At 31.6% G+C, this 22,112-nt stretch overlaps 4 protein-coding genes across 4 annotated transcripts; 2 read left to right on the top strand and 2 right to left on the bottom strand.

The window, feature by feature from the left end:
- Nucleotides 1-11,505: 11,505 nt before the first annotated feature.
- On the top strand, nt 11,506-14,042 carry LOC120282706 (inositol-3-phosphate synthase). Its single transcript, XM_039289558.1, has 10 exons — nt 11,506-11,794; nt 11,898-11,966; nt 12,048-12,183; nt 12,273-12,520; nt 12,605-12,831; nt 12,911-13,026; nt 13,117-13,293; nt 13,385-13,573; nt 13,660-13,722; nt 13,804-14,042. The coding sequence occupies exons 1-10, from the start codon at nt 11,607-11,609 to the stop codon at nt 13,921-13,923; spliced, it is 1,533 nt and encodes a 510-aa protein (XP_039145492.1). The 5' UTR covers nt 11,506-11,606; the 3' UTR covers nt 13,924-14,042.
- Nucleotides 14,043-14,193: 151 nt separating this feature from the next.
- Nucleotides 14,194-15,128, top strand: LOC120282707 (non-specific lipid transfer protein GPI-anchored 31-like). Its single transcript, XM_039289559.1, has 3 exons — nt 14,194-14,643; nt 14,735-14,761; nt 14,869-15,128. Exons 1-3 carry the CDS (start codon nt 14,301-14,303, stop codon nt 15,018-15,020), a joined length of 522 nt encoding a protein of 173 aa, XP_039145493.1. The 5' UTR covers nt 14,194-14,300; the 3' UTR covers nt 15,021-15,128.
- On the bottom strand, nt 15,028-18,162 carry LOC120282704 (probable protein phosphatase 2C 71). Its single transcript, XM_039289557.1, is given in 9 exon segments — nt 15,028-15,239; nt 15,241-15,296; nt 15,399-15,452; nt 15,454-15,528; nt 15,608-15,751; nt 15,872-16,041; nt 16,202-16,289; nt 16,864-17,783; nt 17,917-18,162. Coding segments are annotated over 9 exon segments (1,782 nt in total). The 5' UTR covers nt 18,083-18,162; the 3' UTR covers nt 15,028-15,130.
- Nucleotides 18,163-19,183: 1,021 nt separating this feature from the next.
- LOC120282499 (FCS-Like Zinc finger 5-like) lies at nt 19,184-20,506 on the bottom strand. Its single transcript, XM_039289320.1, has 2 exons — nt 20,145-20,506; nt 19,184-19,568 (listed from the first exon to the last, which is right to left on the bottom strand). Exons 1-2 carry the CDS (start codon nt 20,402-20,404, stop codon nt 19,484-19,486), a joined length of 345 nt encoding a protein of 114 aa, XP_039145254.1. The 5' UTR covers nt 20,405-20,506; the 3' UTR covers nt 19,184-19,483.
- Nucleotides 20,507-22,112: the final 1,606 nt, after the last annotated feature.

The following is a 22,112-nucleotide window of genomic DNA, read 5'->3' on the forward strand; positions in this document are numbered from 1 at the left end:
CCATTTGTTCTAAAGCAACCGGAACAAATTATTTGCATGTCATGTGCGAAAAAAAACATATATTATATAGAGGTGTAAATATTATTAAATAGAATATATTATTAAAGTCACCGCTTCAGTAGATAAACAGTAAAACATTTGACTCTCATGTGTAAAATTGAAGGTTTAACTATCTCTCCTAATACATGATTGAGGTCTTGCCCATATTATCACAATATATACATAAATAGATATTTACATAAGTAAAAGTCAAAGAAAATTATACATGCTAATAACCTCATGGTTTATTGATGTTAGATCTATGTGTAGGGTGTTCGTTGATGGAACAAAGGGATTTACAATGGGAATAATCCTTATGAAAAACCAGAATTTTCTTTTTGATTGAAAAATTATTTGGGAACAATATAAATTTAGCGGAGCATACCTGCACTTGAATGTAAATGATGAAGATGATTGGGTCTTGTGGTTCTTCTAACTGATCACACGCAGAGAAAAGATGAGAACACTAATTTAAAAAACTCTAATTCTGAATCTCATATCCTTCTGTGCTTAGTCAAGGACCACACCCTATAAATTTTTATGGAGCTAATTACAAATCTGTCCATCATAAACTTGAGATTTTGCTCCGAGGGATTTTACTCGCCATATTATTATTATGTAAATCCACACATCTAGTTTAGATAATTAGGGCCATATTCAAACTTTAATTAGATCATCACAATCGGGCCCATTCAAAATTCAGTATGATAAAATATACATAATTATAAATATTAGTATGCACGTCTACACAACTTATGCACATATATCCTTATATCCCTACATGATGTGTGGTCCAAAACCTGACATTCGTATCTTTATTGAAGAAATGAGTTTGAACTTCAGGTCATACAAAGTGAAGGCATAGATTGATTGAGATATTAACTCTTTGCATGTACACGGCCTTAGCATTAGCATGATTAGTTAATTTTGTGAAAATATATATATGTATATATATTATTTAAAAAAAAATCATATATTCTATAGAGGCGTGATAACAAGAGAAGGAGATTAGTGTTTTATTAGCTATCAATTATTTTGTTAATTGTAGTTGGTGAAGAGGGTTTTAGCCATGCGGTCCTCCTGAGCCAGATGTCTAAAATAGTGGTCATAAATGCACGTGCAACTAATGTATATATATATATATATATATAAAAACTGGTTTCACGGATATTTATCTGAATAATTTAGTTATTATATTTGTTGAGAAGTTAATTACCGTATTTTATGTTTAATAATTAATATAATTGATTTGGTGATCATATATATGTCATAACTTTGACTAATCTTATTGAAAATGATTTTTTTTTTAAAGCAAGAGTGACATCTTTATTTTTAGAAACTTTTGTGAATGAGAAAGATTAAGTGAGAATTGAATGAATGTATCCGATTCAAGTCTAAGTGAGAGCAACTCATTGTTGAAAGTTATTTCTTTATTATATTCTTAAGTTTTGTTTTATGGAGAATTTTCACTTCACAATTTTAATATGTTGTCAATATTAGCTTTTCTACTCAAGCCATCATCATTGAATATTTTAATTTATAATATTTTATGTTAATCTTAGAAACTTATCCTTCATTGAGATCCAAATAGATTAATCAGCGAATCACATGAGACAATGATGTTGGTGTAATGGTCTCAATATGTTTATAGATATAAATCATTTGGAGAGTTTTTTTATAAATCAACTTCTTTAATCTTCATTTGGCAAAACTTCTTAGTAACTGAATTCAAAGCTTTGGACTTGCTATCAATTAATAAGTAAACATGTAGTAAAGTGAATGTAACTTATTTTTATATAGTTTCCGTGGTAGGAAGGATTAGGGTTAATTATTGTGGAAATTAATTTCTGATTTAGATTTGTATGTTTTGGCCGAATTTTTATTTTTAAGATAATTTTCTATATTTGGAGTGAAATGCTTTAATCATGTCATGCGGCCAGAGTATTTGATTGTTTTTTATCATATCATATGATTCATATTATACATTTTTTTATATATTTATATTTTATCATTTATTTTTACTCTTGTGTTATGAAACCAAATTTCACATTTTATTCATTTTATCTTGATGCTAGCTAAATATATATATATATATATATATAGGAGAGTAATTTGGGCATGCCCCAGATTCAAATATATGAAAATCTACGAGTGCCGATCGCCATTATAAACTGACTGATCAAAACGCTCTACATTCATCGATGTACAGTGATCGCGACTCAAGTAAAAATACGATCGATTTATATAAACAAATAGTCGTTAGATGATGATCCAACGGCTATAATTAAAACGCTCTGTAAAACAGAATTTATAGGGCGTACCCAGATATATATTTGTATATATATATATATATATGTGTGTGTGTGATTCAAAATGCATGGTTGTCAAATATGCATGAATTATTAGGCCACCATGCCTTTGCAAGGAATCACAAGGATTGTAGAATTTTATTATTCTTTTTTTTTAAATAGACATGTGAGGATAATATACATAGATGCAATAATAATATTTCAAATTTTAATCAAATATATCACATCATATTGCCACCTCATCAAAAAAGGCAAACTGACTTTAAAATAGTGGAAAGAGATGACAAATAATGCATTATTGCATTAACAAAAAAACAAAAAGAAAAAAAAAAGAAGAAAACATTATTGAACAACTTGATAAGCTGTATTATTTATAGAATTGGATAACAGTTGTGGTAGGTTTAACCAGCCTCACCGAAATTAATTTTTTTCAGAACAACGTGAGTCGTTGGATCAAATAATGGACGGCTAGGATTGGCGGATACAGACCAAAGTTCTTAATTGTGATGGTTGATAAACAATCAATATTGTTTAATAGTTTATCAATCAACATCATTTTGGTTTGTAGGTGATGACAATAATTAAATAAATGTTTTCATGCACGCAAATCAACATCATCTAATATTATATTTTCATTAATATTATAGCATTAGATTGTTGTTTAGATGCATTTAAGTGGTTGTTGTGTATTAGTTATTTAATAATTTGTGTTAATATAAATATCAAGTATAATGGAAGAGATGGAGGGAATAAAACCAATAGTTAAAGGAAATGTAAATACGAATATAAATAAATATCTAATGATCACCTCAGTAATAAATGAATTGATATTTTATTCCTCTTCTAAATTAAAAGTTGAGAGTCTGAATATAACACATTTCAAATTTAAAAAAATTAAAAAATATAGAATGTTGATAAAATCAATTATCAAATTTACTACGTGTAATGTAAAGAAATGCAAAGTGGTGTTTGGCTAATTGTTTTATTTTAATTAAAAATAGTTATTTTTTATTTTATTTTTAAATTATATTACATTAAGTATTTTTATTTTTTTTCCCCACAATGAGAAACGGTTTTGTTCACATAATAATAAAAAAAATTGAGACAAATAAAAAAAATTAAAAAAAATTTAGAAAAAAATTAACAGAAAGCAAGAAAGGTAGCCCACAAATGCATTGGCTAAGCTCCATGTTGGGCCATAGGCAAAGCCCAACGGGCGAGCATATTTGATCGAGACTTCTAAAACTATTACTTTACTCTCTATGTCCTATTATAAGTGACCGCTTTTAGAAATATTTCATGTTCTAAATTATCTATCCAGATACTTAATTTAAGTATTAATTTTTAAATTTAACTTTATTAATCTTTCAATATATTATTCTCATCATTATCATTTTTAATTTTACCTATTTTTTTTACTATTTGTGAAACGGTTAAAGCGGACACTTGTAACAGGACGAAAGAAAGGATATAGGTTAAAAATATATGGTTTTGTCCACTATATACGTAATTTTCAAGGTAGTAAAATTACGTGGTTTTGTCCTCTCTCTCTCTCTCTCTATATATATATAGGTGTTGGCCCTTTTTAAAAGCCCAATAAGCCACTGCACTAGATGAGAGATATATATAAACATGCTGGGCCACTATTCGAAGCCCAACGGGCCACTACACAAGATTAGGGCTTTCAAACGTTTGTTAGGTTAACAATATACCGTTTTGTACATTATACACTTCATTTTTTTTTCAGGTATTGAGTATATATATTCATATATCTTATATACAATAAAATTTAGGAAGTATAATATATACATGTTAAAAAAAAAAAAACTACTTTTTGAATGCCATAAATTAAACTTATCAATTTGTTATGTATTTTTAATTAAAATCTACTATATATATTTTTTTGTCGAATTATCATTAATTACTTATAACGATAAGTAGTAGATGAGAGTTTACCATAAAAATTGATGAAATTTTCTGATTCCAATAGATTCAAAACTATAGAGTTTAATTAGAGAAATTAAACTTGTTGATAAACTAAATTGTACATGATATAGTTGAAAATAATTTTTTTTTAGCATATATAATATAAAGTTATACTTGTAATTCAAGGTGTCAACTAGGCCTCCTAGAGCTAATAGTGAGCCTGATATATATCATGTGTAAATATTTTTTTTAATACAATTATTGGAAATTTTAATACATTTATAACTCAATGAATATTTAAAAAAAATTAATTTTATTGAATTATATATATCTATATATATATATATATATATATATATATTTATATATTGAAGAAATGTGAACATGCCACAAAGACGTGCATAGATATAAAATTAATCATTTAACATATTTGTGCGTTCCCTGTGTAAGCTTAGATTCATACACATCTCATCAATATGACACACATTTTAAAAACTAGATGCCAATAGACAAAAAAGCTGTTGACATAAAGTATATATATTTTAAACTAGTTTTTAACTTTTTATTAAATAAATTTTAAATAAGATAAATGAAAATCATTTATTATATATATATATATTTAAAAAGTCTTAGCGTAAAAATATGTAATTTTGTAGAGTAAGCATGCAAGCTTCATTGTGAGATAAGTTGCAAGTGTAAGCTTTTTAAACTTGACAATCTAAATTATAAATATATATAAGAAAATAATCCCATGGAATTTAAAAAATGTGTCTAAGTTTATAAATTTGTTAATAATAACATAATAACAACAACAACATAGTTCCAAGTATCAATTAGTAACTAGTCCCATGTGACCACATGAGACCACTTTGAATTATTTAATATACTGTCATATATATTGAAATAAATATTATAAAATTGTAGTTTTTCAAGTGAAATGTTATTATTTCAATCACAAGATTTACTAAATCATTACTTTATTATAAAATAACTATTTCATATGGTACTCAAAAATAAATTTAAAACAACTAGTGTATTGAATTGTTATTTAAATAGTGATTGGGCAAACCAAAAAATTTTTTGGGTCAACAATACTATTATAGTATTGTGCAAAGATATAGAAACAGTATAGAATATTATGATAGAAATTTTTCATTCATTATTTATTAGGTTCACTATGATAGGATGTCGTTTTCCTTTCCTTTTAAAAGTTGAATAGCAAGAAGGATTTATTAGCTCTGTTTGAATCCTAAAAATCTTCTGCGTGCATGTGATAGAACTTTAATCATCTTATGTGACATCTAGTCGAGTTAATAAATTTCTAAAGGAGTCGTTTAGCTAAGGCAATTAATATACTATTGTATATGTCTATCTCTTGACAATCACTTGTGAGACACCCGTTGTCCTTTGTCACACACAAAAAAAACAAAAATCAAACGCCACACATTAGTGATTCTTCTTGATTTTATATGATTTTCATGTTATTAAATGAATTCATTTGTTTGGTTTTTGAATGTATTTAGCAATAAAAAGTCGATAAACATTATAATTAATATTTTGTTAATCTCTAAATATCAGTTGGATTCAATTAAATTGTATACTTTAGTGTAATTCATGATTATTTCATTAATTTGTAAACATCCGTTGTATTCAATTAGATTTTAGTATTTTATTGTGATTGATATTTGTCATTATCTATTTTAGCCTCTGAATGTCTGCATTAGTTTATCAATCTCTTGATTAATATACATCAACACACTTTATCGTCATTTTAGAGCATCTATATTATAAATAAATTTTGTTAAAAAATTAAACTACATTTTAAAATTAAAAAAAAACTTAAAGCTCAATTAGATTAATATTAACCTAAATTTGCAACAAAATTAACAATCTACGTCATTGAAACTTGTAAGATTCTAAAATCTTGACTTATGTTTAGTGTGAATAACTTCAGAATAAATATTTTTTTTTTCTTTAATCTTTGAACAGAAGTCTTTGAACGGAAGTGTGAGATAAACGATCAATTCTATTTTATTTTTCATCTCAACATTGTTCATCCATTGATACCGTTTATTAAACATTACAACATGATTAATAATAAATTAAGGTTATATAATAAACAATTAGTCTAAAGTTCTAAATTAAGAAAAACGCCAATAGTAAGTTAGCCTACTAGCACTAGGGTCCCCTTGCATATGGGTGATGTCCTTGGTTTGAATCCCCATTTAAGGTGAAAGTACATGATATATATATTTAAAACGTCTATGCATACATTTGACTTGTTTTAATTTGTAAAAAATAAACTAATTAAGACATGGAAGTCTAACGATTAGAATCAAAGCAATCACATGTCAGAGAAACATACATTTGATGAAGAATAAGTATTGGTAAGTGGTAACCCTTTTCTTTCATGCATAAAAAAAAAAAAGAATCAAAGAGTAATTAACGGGAAAAAAAAAAAACCAAGCATGAAATAAAGTGTTGAAGACCTTGCCATTAATAACTACCTGTGACCAACCGCTTACTTAAAACCACACCTTTTCCTCTGCACCTCTACCAACTTGCAACCATTGAAAAGTATGCAAAGGAATCATGTCATTGCCACAAATAATGCCATCCATTGAATTCATGGTTGGGTATTTAATGATCCTCAACCTTGTCCATCTATTTAATAAATTATTATGGTCCACTTAGTGCGTATATAGTTTGTAAAGAAGTCATAAATCTTTTGTTGGACCATAGAAGGGTGTGTATATATATATATATATATTGTCATCCAGTGATGGTGATTCATCCTCATATTTGGTTTTTACTAGTACAAGCTCTCTCTCTTTTTTGGTGAATTACTGAAGCTCAATGTGAAAGAAGGAATCAATATTTGTTTGAGGAATTAAAATGGTGAAGTTTCTCAAAGAAAGGTAGAGAAAGTGGCACTTGATTTAACAATGTAAATGGATATAATTTGTATATAACTCCAAAATTTCTTATTAGTCAAAAGTTTATCTTTAATTATATCTTTTACTTCTTATGTAAAAATTGTATAAATCATCTAAATGTATAAAAAAATAATAAAAAAATAATAAGTAGTGGACAGATCAAGAGAATAGTGAACAAATACATGAAAAATTAAATACTTAACATAAATAATAGTTATATAATTTTATTGATAAATAAAAAGATAAATAAAGAAACATGACAAAGGGAATATAAAAAAAGTTATAATTTTAATGGGAGGCGTTTCTAAAAGATAAACAATTAGTATTATTCACCGGTCATGGTAGCTTTATTATTATTATTAAGTGTTAAACAATTTTTAGACAAATGCATAATTAGTAGAAGGTTAATATCATATAGTGTTTGAAATGATGCACAGAAAGTTGAGATTTTATTTGATTTTTATCTTGGCATCTTCCACAAGCGTCGTACATGACCAAAAGAGATACATTGATACAACCTTCAATTTTATTTGAGTTTAGGATAAAATTAAGAATAAAATCTTTTTTGGTCATGTAAGACGTGTTATGGGTCCAGCTCATATTTGCAATATTTCATATTACTTTTGTTGTTTATATTGGGCCTTTATGTTGGACTTGTTATGTCTTATTTCTTGGGTCCATTTAGCATTGATATTAGAGTTTCCAAGAGAATTTTCTTTTGGGGGATTGTATTCTTTGGTTTTGGCTGTACAACATCAGAAAAGGCGGACGGCAATCAAAGAAGAAAAGAGAGCTTAAGAGGGGTTTGTTATTCTCTGTTTTATGTGCGTAGTTTTGATCAACTCTACGATCAGAGTGCTCCCGTGGTCCGATTTTTGCTCAAAACTTGGCCGACTTTTGTTCTCGACAAGAAGGGCTTCATTTTGAACGGTCGGATTGTCCTCAGGGTGCTCCAATTTGGTCGAAAAACGCAGCTTTTAATGCATCAAAGATATTTTTGGGTGATTTCTACATTTTTTTTCTCTATCTTGATCTCTTATTGTTCTTGGAGTTTGTTGGTGGGTTGTGAATCCTTTGTTGATCGATTTGGGGTTCTTTTTGCCTCAATTTATCGATGAAGTAAAAAGGTGGACTCCTTGAACGGTCCCGTCGTTTTTATCCTTTACATCGAAGGGGTTTTTTCAAGTATAAATTGGTGTGTGTTGTTTGTGATTTATTATGGGTTGATTGAATTGTTTAATTGGTTGGTTGTCTTGATTATTTGACTTTGTGAATGTCGTAGAGATCTCTGGCGATCTTGCCCATGGAAATCATAAGTAGCAAAATGTGTATTGGCCTCCTCACATACATAATTGGTAGACATGCCAATTATATATGATCACTTCAAAAGTTCCTTTCAATGCTAAATGAAGACACACATCTCTCTCTCTCTCTCTCTCTCTCTCTCTCTCTGTGTGTGTATATGTATAATACAAGAAGACAATAACATGATAAAAGTAAGGGATGACAAATTGGATGAATGTAGATGAAAAGTGGAGTGAGTTAAGTGGAAAGAGAAATAGTTAAGAGAACAATCTAGCATGATTTTTTAGACCATGACATGTTTGATTGAATTTTACTTCCAGAGTGACGGAATTCTTGGTAGATACATGTCACAATTAACCTCTCCTTTCCGACATCAAAGCTTGTCTATTTCATATAAAACAAAATCATATCCATTAAAATCCAAAATCAATATGCTAAGTTTCAAAGGCAAAGTCAATAATGATACGTAAACAATTTCTTAGTATATTGTTATAAATTTTTTTTATGAGGATGTTTTATGTTTTTATCGAAGAGACATGTTTGAATTTTAGTTTACTTAAATTGAAGATATGTTGAGATATTAATTTTATATCTTTCCACATATTTAATGTGGCTTATCTATATTTTATAAAAAAAATTAATAATACAGATTTTAAATATTCTTGTTACATAAAGAGCATCAATCATCTTAGTACGTTTATAGATAAGAAATTTATAAATGTTGATGCATGCCGTTGGATTAAATCCAATGGTTGTGCACTGTGCAGATGAACAACATTAATGTACTTATAAATATTAAGATGTATAATGTTTTTATCTCAACTGTTCAATCATTTTCAGCACTGTATCTGGAAAAAATCTGAACCGTGCACAACTGTTTGTACTACACTTACAAGTTACAACAATCATTATAAAAATAAAAATTAAACTAATCAACCTAACTAATCCGTAATTAAGTATGACTCTAGTACCCTAATTAGTACTGACGTAAAGTCATATATATATTATATAGGAAAAAATTAAAATAGAGTGAAAAGTGATGCACAAAAGGAACTGTCAAGAAAAAAAGGAGGGGAAAAAAAAGAAAGAAAGAAAAAGTAAGTAGAAAAGGGTGTTAAGTATGTTGATGTGTTGATGAGCCAACATGTTTTGATGTACTTTTAGTGGCATGCGAGCAGACAAAGGCAATGAATAAGGTGGTCCTTTTAAGCCTTTTGGATCCACAAAAATGAAATGCACCATGTGTGTGGGGTGGGTGGCCATGGTAAGCTTTTTTCATCTATTTATTCATTTTTTATAATAATAATTATTATTATTAAAGGTCACAATTGACCAAAGACATTTTTTTCATTTTTGGTATTTTATTTACTTATTTATTGTGGAGGGGCCTTGATTCTGTCCTTTTGAAAAGATTCCGTTGTACTATTTTGATTCCGTGTTTTAATTATTTGAGTGCAACAATGTTTGTGTTTCTTCAGAGTTGTAACCCAAAAGCATGGTTGTATGACTTGTGTCCTCTTCCTTGAAACGTTGAGAGTATTATCATGTATTTTTTATTTGAAATTATTTGAAATGGTGAGAGTTATATTTTCTTATAATATATTTGGACTAAATTTTAATTAGTTGAAAATTTAAAATGGTAAAATTATGGTCCGTATAAATAAATGGTTTTAAATTCAATGCTTTATGTATATCAAAAACAATATTTAAAAAATTACTATTTTTATATTATGTACTATGTCTAGATAAATTTAAAATTTTTAGCTTATAATATACAATTGATTAAAATCTAAAAAATAAAATAAATATTTATTTGAAGGAAATATTTTATTTAAATAGTGTTAGGATTTAAAAGTGAAAAATTTTTTAAAAAATAGAGAAAAAAAGAAAAAGATAATAAAGGGAAAGAAAAGAAAAGATTGAAAAAAAGGGAAGAAGAGGTTGTTTCATAAAATTTGTTTGGTTAAAGTAAAGTAATGAAAAAAATATAATAAATCATAATATAATTGATTATTAATTCATCAATTATATTCCTATCATAAAGTGGAGTGTAATGATTAATTAAAATAATGATAGCATTATATTTTTAAATTTTTTTGTAAATATTTTTTTCTTAAAAACAGAAATGAGATTTCAAAAGATTTCAAAAGATTAAAATTAACTCTTCTGTTTTATTTAAATTTAAAAAAATTATGAACGATTCACTGTGATCTTTCTTCAACCGCTTTTCACTTATCCTATAAAACTCTCGATCCAAACCCATTATAAACTAATCATCTTGATTAATATGAAAAAAACAATATGTTTAAAATTAAAATTTTATTTTAAATATTTATTTATTAAAAATATAATATTTAAATAATTAACTTTTATAAAAATTGGTGTATAATCTCTCTCCAAAGGAGGTGAAAGGTTCAAAAATGCATGAAGGAATAATTATTTTTTAAAATAAAATTTTTAAATTCTCCCAATAATAAGAAAACCTCAACTAATTTTTTTATAGAGATAAATAATCCAGATTAATAAAATAAATTTATACGTAAAAAAATCTCCCATTATTACCTTTTTTTTACCATTAGAGCTTCTAGCCACAAATTCAAAAAAATATATATATATATTTTTTTAAAAAATTTAAAAAAATATAAAATTAATTTTTTATTGCTTATTTAAAATTATTTGGTTAAAAAAGGCAATAAAGCAGGTTGGTTCCAGACGTGTGACCCACCACGTGGCACCCATCTCGGAAATTACCGCCACGTGTCATCACATTAGAACCAGAGACCTTTTCCTGAGCAAAGTTTTCATTACGTTCCAGCGGATTCCACCGCGGGTCCCATCCATCCACGTGTCATATTTTCCTCCAGCCACGTATCAACTCCACGTGGGCCCACCTTCACCCAAAAAGCAACCTCTTTATCCAATCAAATTCCCGCCACGTACTCAGTAACCTCTTTATAAATAGTACCCTTCCCCTCCTCCTCGCCGAGATAGTTCCAGTTCGCGAGAAAATTTAGAACCCTCGAGAAATCGAGGGACTAGATAAGAATATTGAAATTTCGAGGGGCTTTCTGAAAAAAAAAAGGGGAAAAATATGTTTATCGAGAGCTTCCGAGTTGAGAGCCCGAACGTGAAGTACTCACCCGACCGAATCAACTCGGTTTACAACTACGAGACGACCGAGTTGGTTCACGAGAATCGGAACGGTACATACCAATGGATCGTCAAACCGAAGACGGTTCAATACGAACTCCAAACCGATACTCGTGTTCCAAAATTAGGGTACAAAAATTCGTGAATTTTTCATCACATTTGTTGGATTTTTGGATGCCAATTTGTGGTTTCGTTGCTTGATTTGCCCTAAAATTTATGGCTTTGATTTTAGGGTTATGTTGGTGGGTTGGGGCGGGAACAATGGGTCGACGTTAACTGCCGGAGTGATTGCTAATCGAGAGTATGATTGTTTAATTCTTGGTTTTGATCGTTAATTTGGTGTTTTTTTTTTGTTAATTGTGTGATTTATTAATGTGATTAGGGGGATTTCATGGGCAACGAAGGATAAGGTTCAGCAAGCGAACTATTTTGGATCATTGACACAAGCTTCAACGATTAGGGTTGGGTCTTTCAATGGGGAGGAGATCTATGCTCCTTTTAAGAGTTTGCTTCCAATGGTGATTGATTCGTGTTTTCTCATGGAAAAAATGATTTTTTTTGTTGTTGCTTTTAATGGGAAAAAATTGATTTTTTTTTGTTTTTGCAGGTTAATCCTGATGATATTGTGTTTGGTGGATGGGATATTAGCAAGATGAACTTGGCTGATGCCATGACAAGGGCCAAAGTACTGGACATTGATCTTCAGAAGCAATTGAGGCCGTACATGGAATCCATGGTTCCTCTTCCAGGAATCTATGATCAGGATTTCATTGCTGCTAACCAGAGCTCTCGTGCAGACAATGTCATCAAGGGGACAAAGAAAGAACAGGTTCAGCAAATCATTAATGATATCAGGTAAGAAGAAGTTGTGGTTGCAGTGATGAAAAGATGTGAGCTTTGATGTGAGCTTTGTTGTTGTTGTTGTTGTTAATGGTGTAGGGAGTTTAAGGAGAAGACCAAGGTGGATATGGTTGTGGTTTTATGGACAGCAAACACTGAGAGGTATAGTGATGTTATTGTTGGGTTGAATGATACTATGGAGAATCTGTTGGCTTCTTTGGAGAAGAATGAGCATGAGATTTCTCCTTCCACTTTGTTTGCCATTGCTTCTGTTATGGAGAATGTTCCTTTCATCAATGGAAGTCCTCAGAATACCTTTGTTCCTGGTATAAATGATTTCATTGTTTGTTTTTCTGAAAGTAAAATAATGAGTTCATTGGATTTTGATGAGTTCTTGGTTTGTAGGATTGATTGATTTGGCAATCAAGAGGAACAGTTTGATTGGAGGAGATGATTTCAAGAGTGGGCAAACAAAGATGAAGTCAGTGTTGGTTGATTTCCTTGTTGGAGCTGGCATCAAAGTAAGTAGTAAAATTTTATCTTTTGTTCTCTGAAAAGCGCTTGAATGAAGCTTTGAAACTCATAAATTTCTGCAATTTTACTTTGCTTAGCCAACCTCAATTGTAAGCTACAACCATCTGGGAAACAATGATGGGATGAACCTTTCTGCACCTCAAACATTCAGATCAAAAGAAATATCTAAGAGCAACGTTGTTGATGATATGGTTTCAAGCAATGGTATTCTCTATGAACCTGGAGAACATCCTGACCATGTTATTGTCATCAAGGTGGTGTTCTCTATGGGTTTTTTCCTGCATTATTAACGGTGATAAACATATTGTGAAAAATCAAACTGAGTTCCCAAGTATTTTTCTGCAGTATGTGCCATATGTAGGAGATAGTAAGAGAGCCATGGATGAGTACACTTCAGAGATTTTCATGGGTGGGAAGAGCACCATTGTTTTACATAACACTTGTGAGGATTCACTTCTGGCTGCTCCCATTATTCTGGACCTTGTTCTTCTTGCTGAACTTAGTACCAGGATTCAACTCAAGGCTGAAGGAGAGGTATTTCTATAAGCTTTTTCTGTTTGTGTTTTCTTTTGAATTATTAATAATGTAGTTAGTTTAATGAATCTCTCTCTGGTTTGCAGGAGAAGTTCCATTCCTTCCACCCTGTTGCTACTATCTTGAGTTACCTCACCAAAGCTCCTCTTGTAAGTGAAAAATGTTTCTGAATATGATTTTAGCTGAAATAGTGACTGATTTTTGGTGTTTAAATTGTAATTGTAAAACAGGTACCTCCAGGCACACCAGTTGTGAATGCTCTGTCAAAACAGAGAGCAATGCTGGAGAACATCCTGAGAGCCTGCATTGGATTGGCTCCGGAGAACAACATGATCTTAGAGTACAAGTGAAGAAGAGGAAGAAGAGGAAGGGCCTTCTTGTGTTTTCCTATCTATTATTTATGTCTTTGTGATCCTTCCTTCATTCTGTAAAACTCTTTATAAATGAGTTTGTTTGTTTGTTTGTTCTATGTGTGCCAGCAGAGCTATGAATCAATGCTTTTGCCTAGAATCTTTGACCGATATGAATGCTTTTTGAACTTTGTGTTTAATAATGAATTTACTTTTCTAGAAAGCTGCAACGCCTATAGCTCATGCCAATTGGCATTTAACAAACAGCTCTCTGCATCCAGGTGTTCAAAATCCACACCTCTGCCTCTTCGTTTTATTCACCGTCCTTCTCCTTCATCCTTTCATTTATCTGAAAAAAAAAGAAAACATAACAGCTCATGGCTTGCAAGAGGACTTCATGGTTGTTCATGGTGTGCATGTTAAGTGCATGGATGGCTGTTCATGGTGCAGTGCCAGTTGGTGCACCAGTGGCCATGGATTGCAGTAATGCCCTGATGAATCTTGCAGATTGTCTGACATTTGTGGAGGCTGGAAGTAATGTGAGGAAACCAGAAGGGAACTGTTGTGCTGGGCTGAAGAAGGTGGCGAAAGGGCAGGTTGGTTGTCTTTGTGAGGCTTTCAAAAGTGGTGCTGATTTTGGGGTCAAAATCAACATGACAAAGGCTCTTTCTCTCCCACATGTTTGTGGGGTTAACATTCCTTCAATCTCTATCTGTAAAAGTGAGTTCTTTTGTCTTTTTAGTTCTCTGTTCTTTCCTCTTGGTTTCACTCAAGTTTTTTTTTTGTTTTTGTGGTTGTGTTTCAATTGCAGTTGCTGGAGGACCTGCCTTTGCCCCTGGTATGTTAAAATTTTCCAGTTTTTGTTTTCAAGTGATGATTCTGATTCTGATTCTGATGATGATGTTGATGTTGATGATGAATAACAAGTTTTGTATGGTCTTGTAGCTCCATCTCCAGGAGGATTTCCAGGAAAGCAAGTTTCAGAAGTCCCAGCTCAAGCTCCAGCTCCAGAAACACATTCAAGTTCAAGCGTGATTCATCTTCCAGTCAAATACATGGTTGTTCGTGCCATTGCATTGCTGTTTTTCTTTGTTTGAATTACTGTTATCAGAACCAAAACTATGATTTGAGTGTTTGGACTTTGAAACAGCAATGAAGCTACTATGTTTTATTTTAAATACAAGAAGAGTTTGTCTTTCTTTCCATTTCATGTGTTAGACTTTTGGACTATAGATACAATAACAGTTACGTCGTCGAGTTTGCCTCCGGTGAAGGCTGTGTATCCAGCTGCATTGGCTGCATCAGCGAAAGGGGCTTCTTCCTGTTGATTTTCCTACTTCCTGTGCTCTTAATGCCAAGAGTTCAGCAATTTCCTGAATCCACAGGATATGAATGAAGAACATATGAACATGAGAGAGATGAAGAGATTTTGAGGAATGCAATTGCTTGCTCAAATGGCTCATGCATACACTTACTGAAGGTTTGAGACTGGCTTGCAGTGATTTGGAAACAATGGCTGCAATTTCTTCCCTCATATATGTTGTCAAAAAGACCATCAGTTGCTGTCACTATAACATCACCTTCATCTAGAGCTATGTTGTAGTCCTGTGTTTAATGTTATGCATTTCAACTATTAAAAGCTTAGAACTTGAGCTTGAAAAGGATACTCCATTTTCATTGATACCTGAATGAGTTTTGAAGGGTCATCTCCTCTTTGAATCTGCAAAGGGAAGTTGAAACCATAGACCATTGGAGAAGATCTGTTAAAGACTTTGCCGTTCCTAATAATGATGAAGCCTGAATCTCCAATGTTGGCCACATGAAGAACCTGCACAAAGTTGAAAGTTCAAAGGTTTTAAAAGTCTAGATACATTATAAATTACCATAAATTTATAGGATTTGATGTTGTAATTAAAAAGAATTGATACTTCTTTACTTATGAACAGACCTGGCCATCAAAATAAGCAACCAAAACAGTAGATGAACCAGAGGAGATTGCATCCACAGCACTCCTATTAATAATTTGATCCGGCTTGGTTCCTGATCCGTTTAGAGATTCTGATACATGCCTGTCACAATTTTCCATAAGCTCTTTTGCATATAAGCCAGCATTGATCCCTAGAAAAGCAGTATGGAGAAGATCATTAAGGAAGATGAACAAATGAAAACTTTATCAATGCTGTAAATTGTGGCTACCGAAGTGAATTATAAGCATGCCAAAGAGAAGTAATATACAGTGAAAGAATACAAAATATGCAAAGTGTGCTGCAGAAACCACCTTCAAGTGACCACTGACCAACACCATCAGCAACACCAAACCAGTTCTTGCAAGCTAAAAAGTAACCATCTTCACCTCCTGTCAATGCCTGACATTATTCTTCAAATTACTTCCCTTGAATGTTTTCTTTTTAAGGGCAAACAAAAAACAGTAAACCAATAGAAGTTGGCGAGTTGCCCTATATTTATAATTGTAGTAGACATTTCCAAGCATCTTAGACATAGAGGAAATTAGCAAAAGCCAAGGAGAAGGTGAGTGAACTGCATTTTCATGAAGCAAAGATTTATAATATATTGGTGAAATAAAGTTTTTATGTCTCTATTTGAAAAAAAAATGATGAAGTTGTTGACATATAATGCAAAAATAATAAAATTAAATAAATCATAGACATGGAAGAGAACAATGCCCTAGAATTTTACACATCAGTCAGCAAGAGGCAAAACAATGCCAAGTCAATATTCAGAAACATATTATATTGTCTTCAAGAGATCACAGTTCAGAAAAAATGGGATGTCTCATTTTTGCTCAACATCATAAATGATTTAATGCACGCAAAGTAACCTTTATATCTAACCATGAGAATAAGCTTCCCATGAAATATGAGAAATGCAATAAATCCCATCTTGCTATTAAGAAACAAACTAAAATCTCCGTAGAGTTACCTTTGCAGGATGAGGTAACAATGCAGCACCAGATGAAAGCAAAAATGAGGGCTTTGAGATTTTCACGGGGAAATTATTTGATTCTGAATCCACACCAGACGCAGACTCAGCTTCACTAGATACCTTCGGACGTTCAGAGTCTTCCAAAGACCTTTCTTCAGAGACCAATCGATCATCAAATGATTCTTCTATCGTCTCGCTATAACTTGCTTGAACAGGACCATCCATGACCAATGGAAGGGAGACTCCCCCAGTTGATTGTCCTGGCTCCGCAACCACATCAAAACTTTCCTCTTCTTGAGTGGAATCACCTTTTGTGTCACAACCTGAAGAATCTTGGATTTCAACCTCAGCATGGTCAAGTTTGGAACTTATTCCTCCTTGATGAGCATCAGGCACACCACTAGGCACATCCTCCTGTTCCTTATTCAGTTCCTTGTCATCTTCAACCGATGCACCGTCTTTCGGTTCCAAATTAGACTCCAAGTTCATTCTCATAGATTCTTTGTCTCCAATGGAAAATTCCACTTCTTGCACTGACTCACTACTCTTCAGAACTACGTTACCTTCTTCCAAACTTTGTAGAACTCCAATAGCATTTCCTAACAAGGATTGAACATCATCTGTATCTAAAGTGCCTCTCAGCTGAATTTCTCCCGACAAATCAGTTGCCTCCCTAGAACTCTGCTCAATTTCCAACTTCTCCCCTTCAAAATCTAAAATTTCAGCATTTCCCTCAGAATTCCAACAACCATATCCGTCAGCAGAGTTCCTCAACTCCAATTCATCAACAACTTGACTCCTACCTTCTAAATCCTCCTCAAAATCACAATTTTTCCCATCCTCTCCACGCGCGAGCTGTAAACCAGCATCCTTCGTGACCTCCGCGAAGCGGAAGATGACGCTCCCATCCCCGCACTCTGCCCAAACGACCACCAAACCCCAAATAAACAACGTCATCACCGAACCCCAAGCAACGGACCAACCCATCCTTCTTAGAAATTTCAACAAAGATCGAGAATTAATCAACAATCAAATCGAAATTAGAGGTACCGATGATGGAGTAGACCTCCAGCGCGGCCGGCAATCTCGAGAAGCCACGGGGCGGCGTCCTCCTGACCTGCCAACGCAAAGGCGACGGTGTTCGACCAACGGAGCGACGAACCAGTGAGGAGAACAAGCGTAGCTCCGGCACGCCGGCGAAAAGGATCTCCGCCATAAACGATCCCGAGCGAAGAGAGAAAGGAAAAACTAGGGTTTTCTGGCCTTGAATGGGCAGGGTTTTCCTGGTAGAGAGCGCGCGAGAATTAACCGGCAACGCGTGGCTCTGTTTCCATCATTCGCGTGCACGAATCTTGATGCAAATCTAAAGAATTCCCATTCTTGTATAATTATTAATATTTCAAATTTTATTTTGTGAAATTTTTAATTTTGCAATTCCACTTATCTACCTTCATAGAACTCAACTACATCTATTTTTTTAAAAATTTAAAAATAAAAAAAAAAAAATTGTTGTCATACAAACAACAATAATTACCATGCGTTAGTTAAATAAATAATTTTAATTAATGAAAAAATATTTAAAAAAATTATTTTAAAAAAAGGGAATTCAGTACTTTATTCTCCCCCACCTCAAAAACTTAAGAGTTTATTTTAGTGGCTTATTATATTTATAATAATAATAATAATAATGAAAATGAAAATATGAAAAATATAATGCTTAATTAACAACATTAAATTAGCAAAATACAAAATTCAAATAATTGTTTTGCTACAAATTGATTAAACTATAAAACATATCATTTGGCTTCCTCTACCTAGTACAAATATGCACTTTAAAAAACTATTGCTTTCAAGTGTGCATTTAGTCTTAATTACAATCAGTTCCCTAACCACTTGCATTTGGAACCTATTAGTGTGAGCAGTTTGACATTAAACTCATCCTAAACAGTAAACTTTGAACTCTAAACTTTGAACATCAAATATTAAATTCTAATAATCCAACTTCTTTTAATATTATTTTTATACTATACATACATAACATTAATAAAAAAATATTAAATTGTCACTTGTTTCCTTATTAACGACATAATATGATTTGATCTCACAGAGGGGGACAAAATTCCAAGGGCCACACCAATGAAAGGTAAGCATAACAAACTTTGATTATTCCTTAACACTAATTAACCTTAATTAATCATCATTATTTAAACACTAATTCTTCATTAATTTAATGTTCTTCTTGTCCTTGATATATGGTTATACATGAAGCTCAAGAAACGGTCAAACAATGCCTTTACTTCACAAACATTGACCAGCAACATGTTTCAGAAAAAGAAATAAAGATACAAAATATTTTAATCTCATTCATTTTGTTTCTGAAATTACTGCAGAATTTGATTCACAAGCACAGACTGAAAACATAAACATATTGCTCTCAATACAAACTAGGACTTTCCTTTTTTTACAGTAACTAAAGGAGTGAATGACTGCATAATCACCATCCACACACTATGCTTCTGATTTCTATATATATATATATATTTATATAAATATGTATGTATATAATTTCATTTTAAGGCTTTCAATTATGTTGCAGTGATTGATCGGTGATCAAGTTTTAAGTTGAAGGCTGGTTTTCAAGTTTTTCGTCCATGTCCATCTGGAGTTGCCTGCATTCTGTGCTGCAGAAAGCCATGTCTCCCCTGCCAAAATGCAGTGAAATTTTGTTCAGTGAATTTTTTATTTAATTGAATGTTTTTGATTGATGAAAAGGGATTTGAGAAACATAATTTAGCAACTTAAATAGCACAATATTTAACAGGAGAGAATTAGGCAATGTTTCCTGGATTGGAATTTTAAATTCAATTATTTATTTCAAAAAATAACTGAATTCATTGCAGAATTAGTTCTTGCAAAACAGGAATTGAATTCATTTTGGGAAGATTATTAGAAATGTAAAAATACATTGAATTCCACTCAAACAATAAAAAGCCATTAATAAACAGAAGGAAAAAAAAAACACACACATTAAAAGAACCATAATTTAGCTGTCAAATCATACAACTCTGAAAAAGTTTGAAATAATTATAACAAAAAAAAAGAAAAAGAAAATCAAACAGATATGAAACTTTTTTTTCCTTCAAATCATCCATTTCAAAAACCTAACATTAAAAAAAAAACCCATTTTTTAACAAAATCTCATTCCATTAGAGAAAAAAACACTGAAACCCCAAAAAGATCAAAACTTTAGATCGCTCCAAGAAACAATCAATCAATACCTATACATGAAGATGTCCCGTCCGGCAACAAGCCGGCGTCTGCAGAGCTGGCAGGCCTTGAGGAAGCTGGAGATCGGCTCCGCCGGCAACTCGGCAATGGTCCTCCTCTGCGCACCCTGGATAAGCTGCCCTCCATCTTCGTTCCTCGGCTGCGGCGGCTGTGGGTCCCGCAAGACCTGCTCGGCGACCACAGCCGGCGAAATCTCACCCATGCTCGTCGCCCTCCCCATCTTAGCCCTGTTCCTTTTCCCAAGCAACATCACTCTCTCTTCCAATCCCTCTCCGCTTCTCCTGAGCAACAGCTGAAGAGATCCAGAGAAAGGGAGAAGAGAGAAGAAGAAGAGCAGAGAAGAGAAAAAGAAGAGCAGGGCAGTGAAGAGGGAGAAGAGAACCAAAAGGGGGTTATATAGATGGAATAGTAAATGGATTTGGATCGTTAGATGTCGGTCCCCATCATCGTCACCGTACATCAAGTCATGTATTAATCTTATTAAAAAAAAATTTGTAAATGTTATTTTGATACAAAGTAATTAAAATTGCCTGACTACAGTGTATATGAGTAAATTAGTTATAAATTTATATTTAAAAATTAGTTTTGAGTTATTGGAAAATTATTATTTAATAACATTAAAAACACTGCAAGTCAGAAAAATGATATTGTTTATTTGAATATCAACAAAAATAATATATCATTATATACTTTAAAACCGCTTTGACTGTAATGCATTGTGCACAAATGAAATAAAATATAAAATGATAAATAAATAATTAATTTTTTTTCTTGTGAAAATAATACTGGCTTAGATGTAGATCCTTATCATCATGTCAATCATGCCATTAGTTAATCTTATTAGTTTTTAATAATTTTCTTATTGTAAATGTTGTATCGATACCAAGAAAGTAAGTTGACTAAGAGCAGTAAATTTTAGTTATAAAATTATATTTAAGAATTGGTTTCGAGTTATTACAAATTATTATGTGAAAATAATTTAAATGATGCAAGTGAGAAAAGTGATATAATTTCCGTGAATACCAACAGAAATATTGTGTCGTTATACCATTTAAAACCGCTTTGACTGTAGTAAGTTATGTATAAATAAAATAAAAGATAAAATGATAAATAAATAAAGACTTTCTTTTTCATGTGAAAGGAATACTATCTATAGATGTAGATTCCCGTCATATCACCGTACATCATGCTTTTATTGTAAATGTTGCTTTGATACTAAGAAATTAAGTTGACAAAGAGTAGTGTATCAGAATAAATTAGTTGTAAATTCATATTTGAAAAATGGGTTTCGAGTTATTGCAAATTATTATGTGAAAGCAATTAAAACGATGCAAGTGAGAAAAGTGATGTACTTTACATTAATATTGACAAAAATACTGTGTCAGTTATGCTCTTTAAAACTGCTTTGACCGGAATGCGTTGTGCACAAATGAAATAAAAGATAAACTAACGGCAGTGAGAAAGTGATATAGTTTACGTGAATACCAATAAAAATACTGTGTCGTTATACCCTTTAAAACAACTTTGACTATAATGAGTTGTGTGCAAATGAAATAAAAGATAAAGCGATACATGAATGAAGACTTTACTATTCTTGTGAAAGGAATAGCCGCTTTTGTCACTTATATAAGTGAGAAAGTGATATACTTTATGTGAATATCGACATAAATAGTTATGTCATTTAAAACCGCTTTGACTACAATGTGTTGTGTACAAATGAAATAAAAGATAAAGCGATATATGGATGAAGACTTTACTTTTTGTACGAAAAGAATACATGTTTTTGTCACTTATATAAGTGAGAAAGTGATATATACTTTATGTGAATATTGACAGAAATAGTTATGTCATTTAAAACCGCTTTGACTACAATGTGTTGTGTACAAATGAAATAAAAGATAAAGCGATACATGGACGAAGACTTTATTTTTTTTTACGAAAGGAACACATGCTTTTGT

Source organism: Dioscorea cayenensis, chromosome 18 (assembly GCF_009730915.1).
Source record: "Dioscorea cayenensis subsp. rotundata cultivar TDr96_F1 chromosome 18, TDr96_F1_v2_PseudoChromosome.rev07_lg8_w22 25.fasta, whole genome shotgun sequence".
NCBI lineage: Eukaryota > Viridiplantae > Streptophyta > Magnoliopsida > Dioscoreales > Dioscoreaceae > Dioscorea > Dioscorea cayenensis.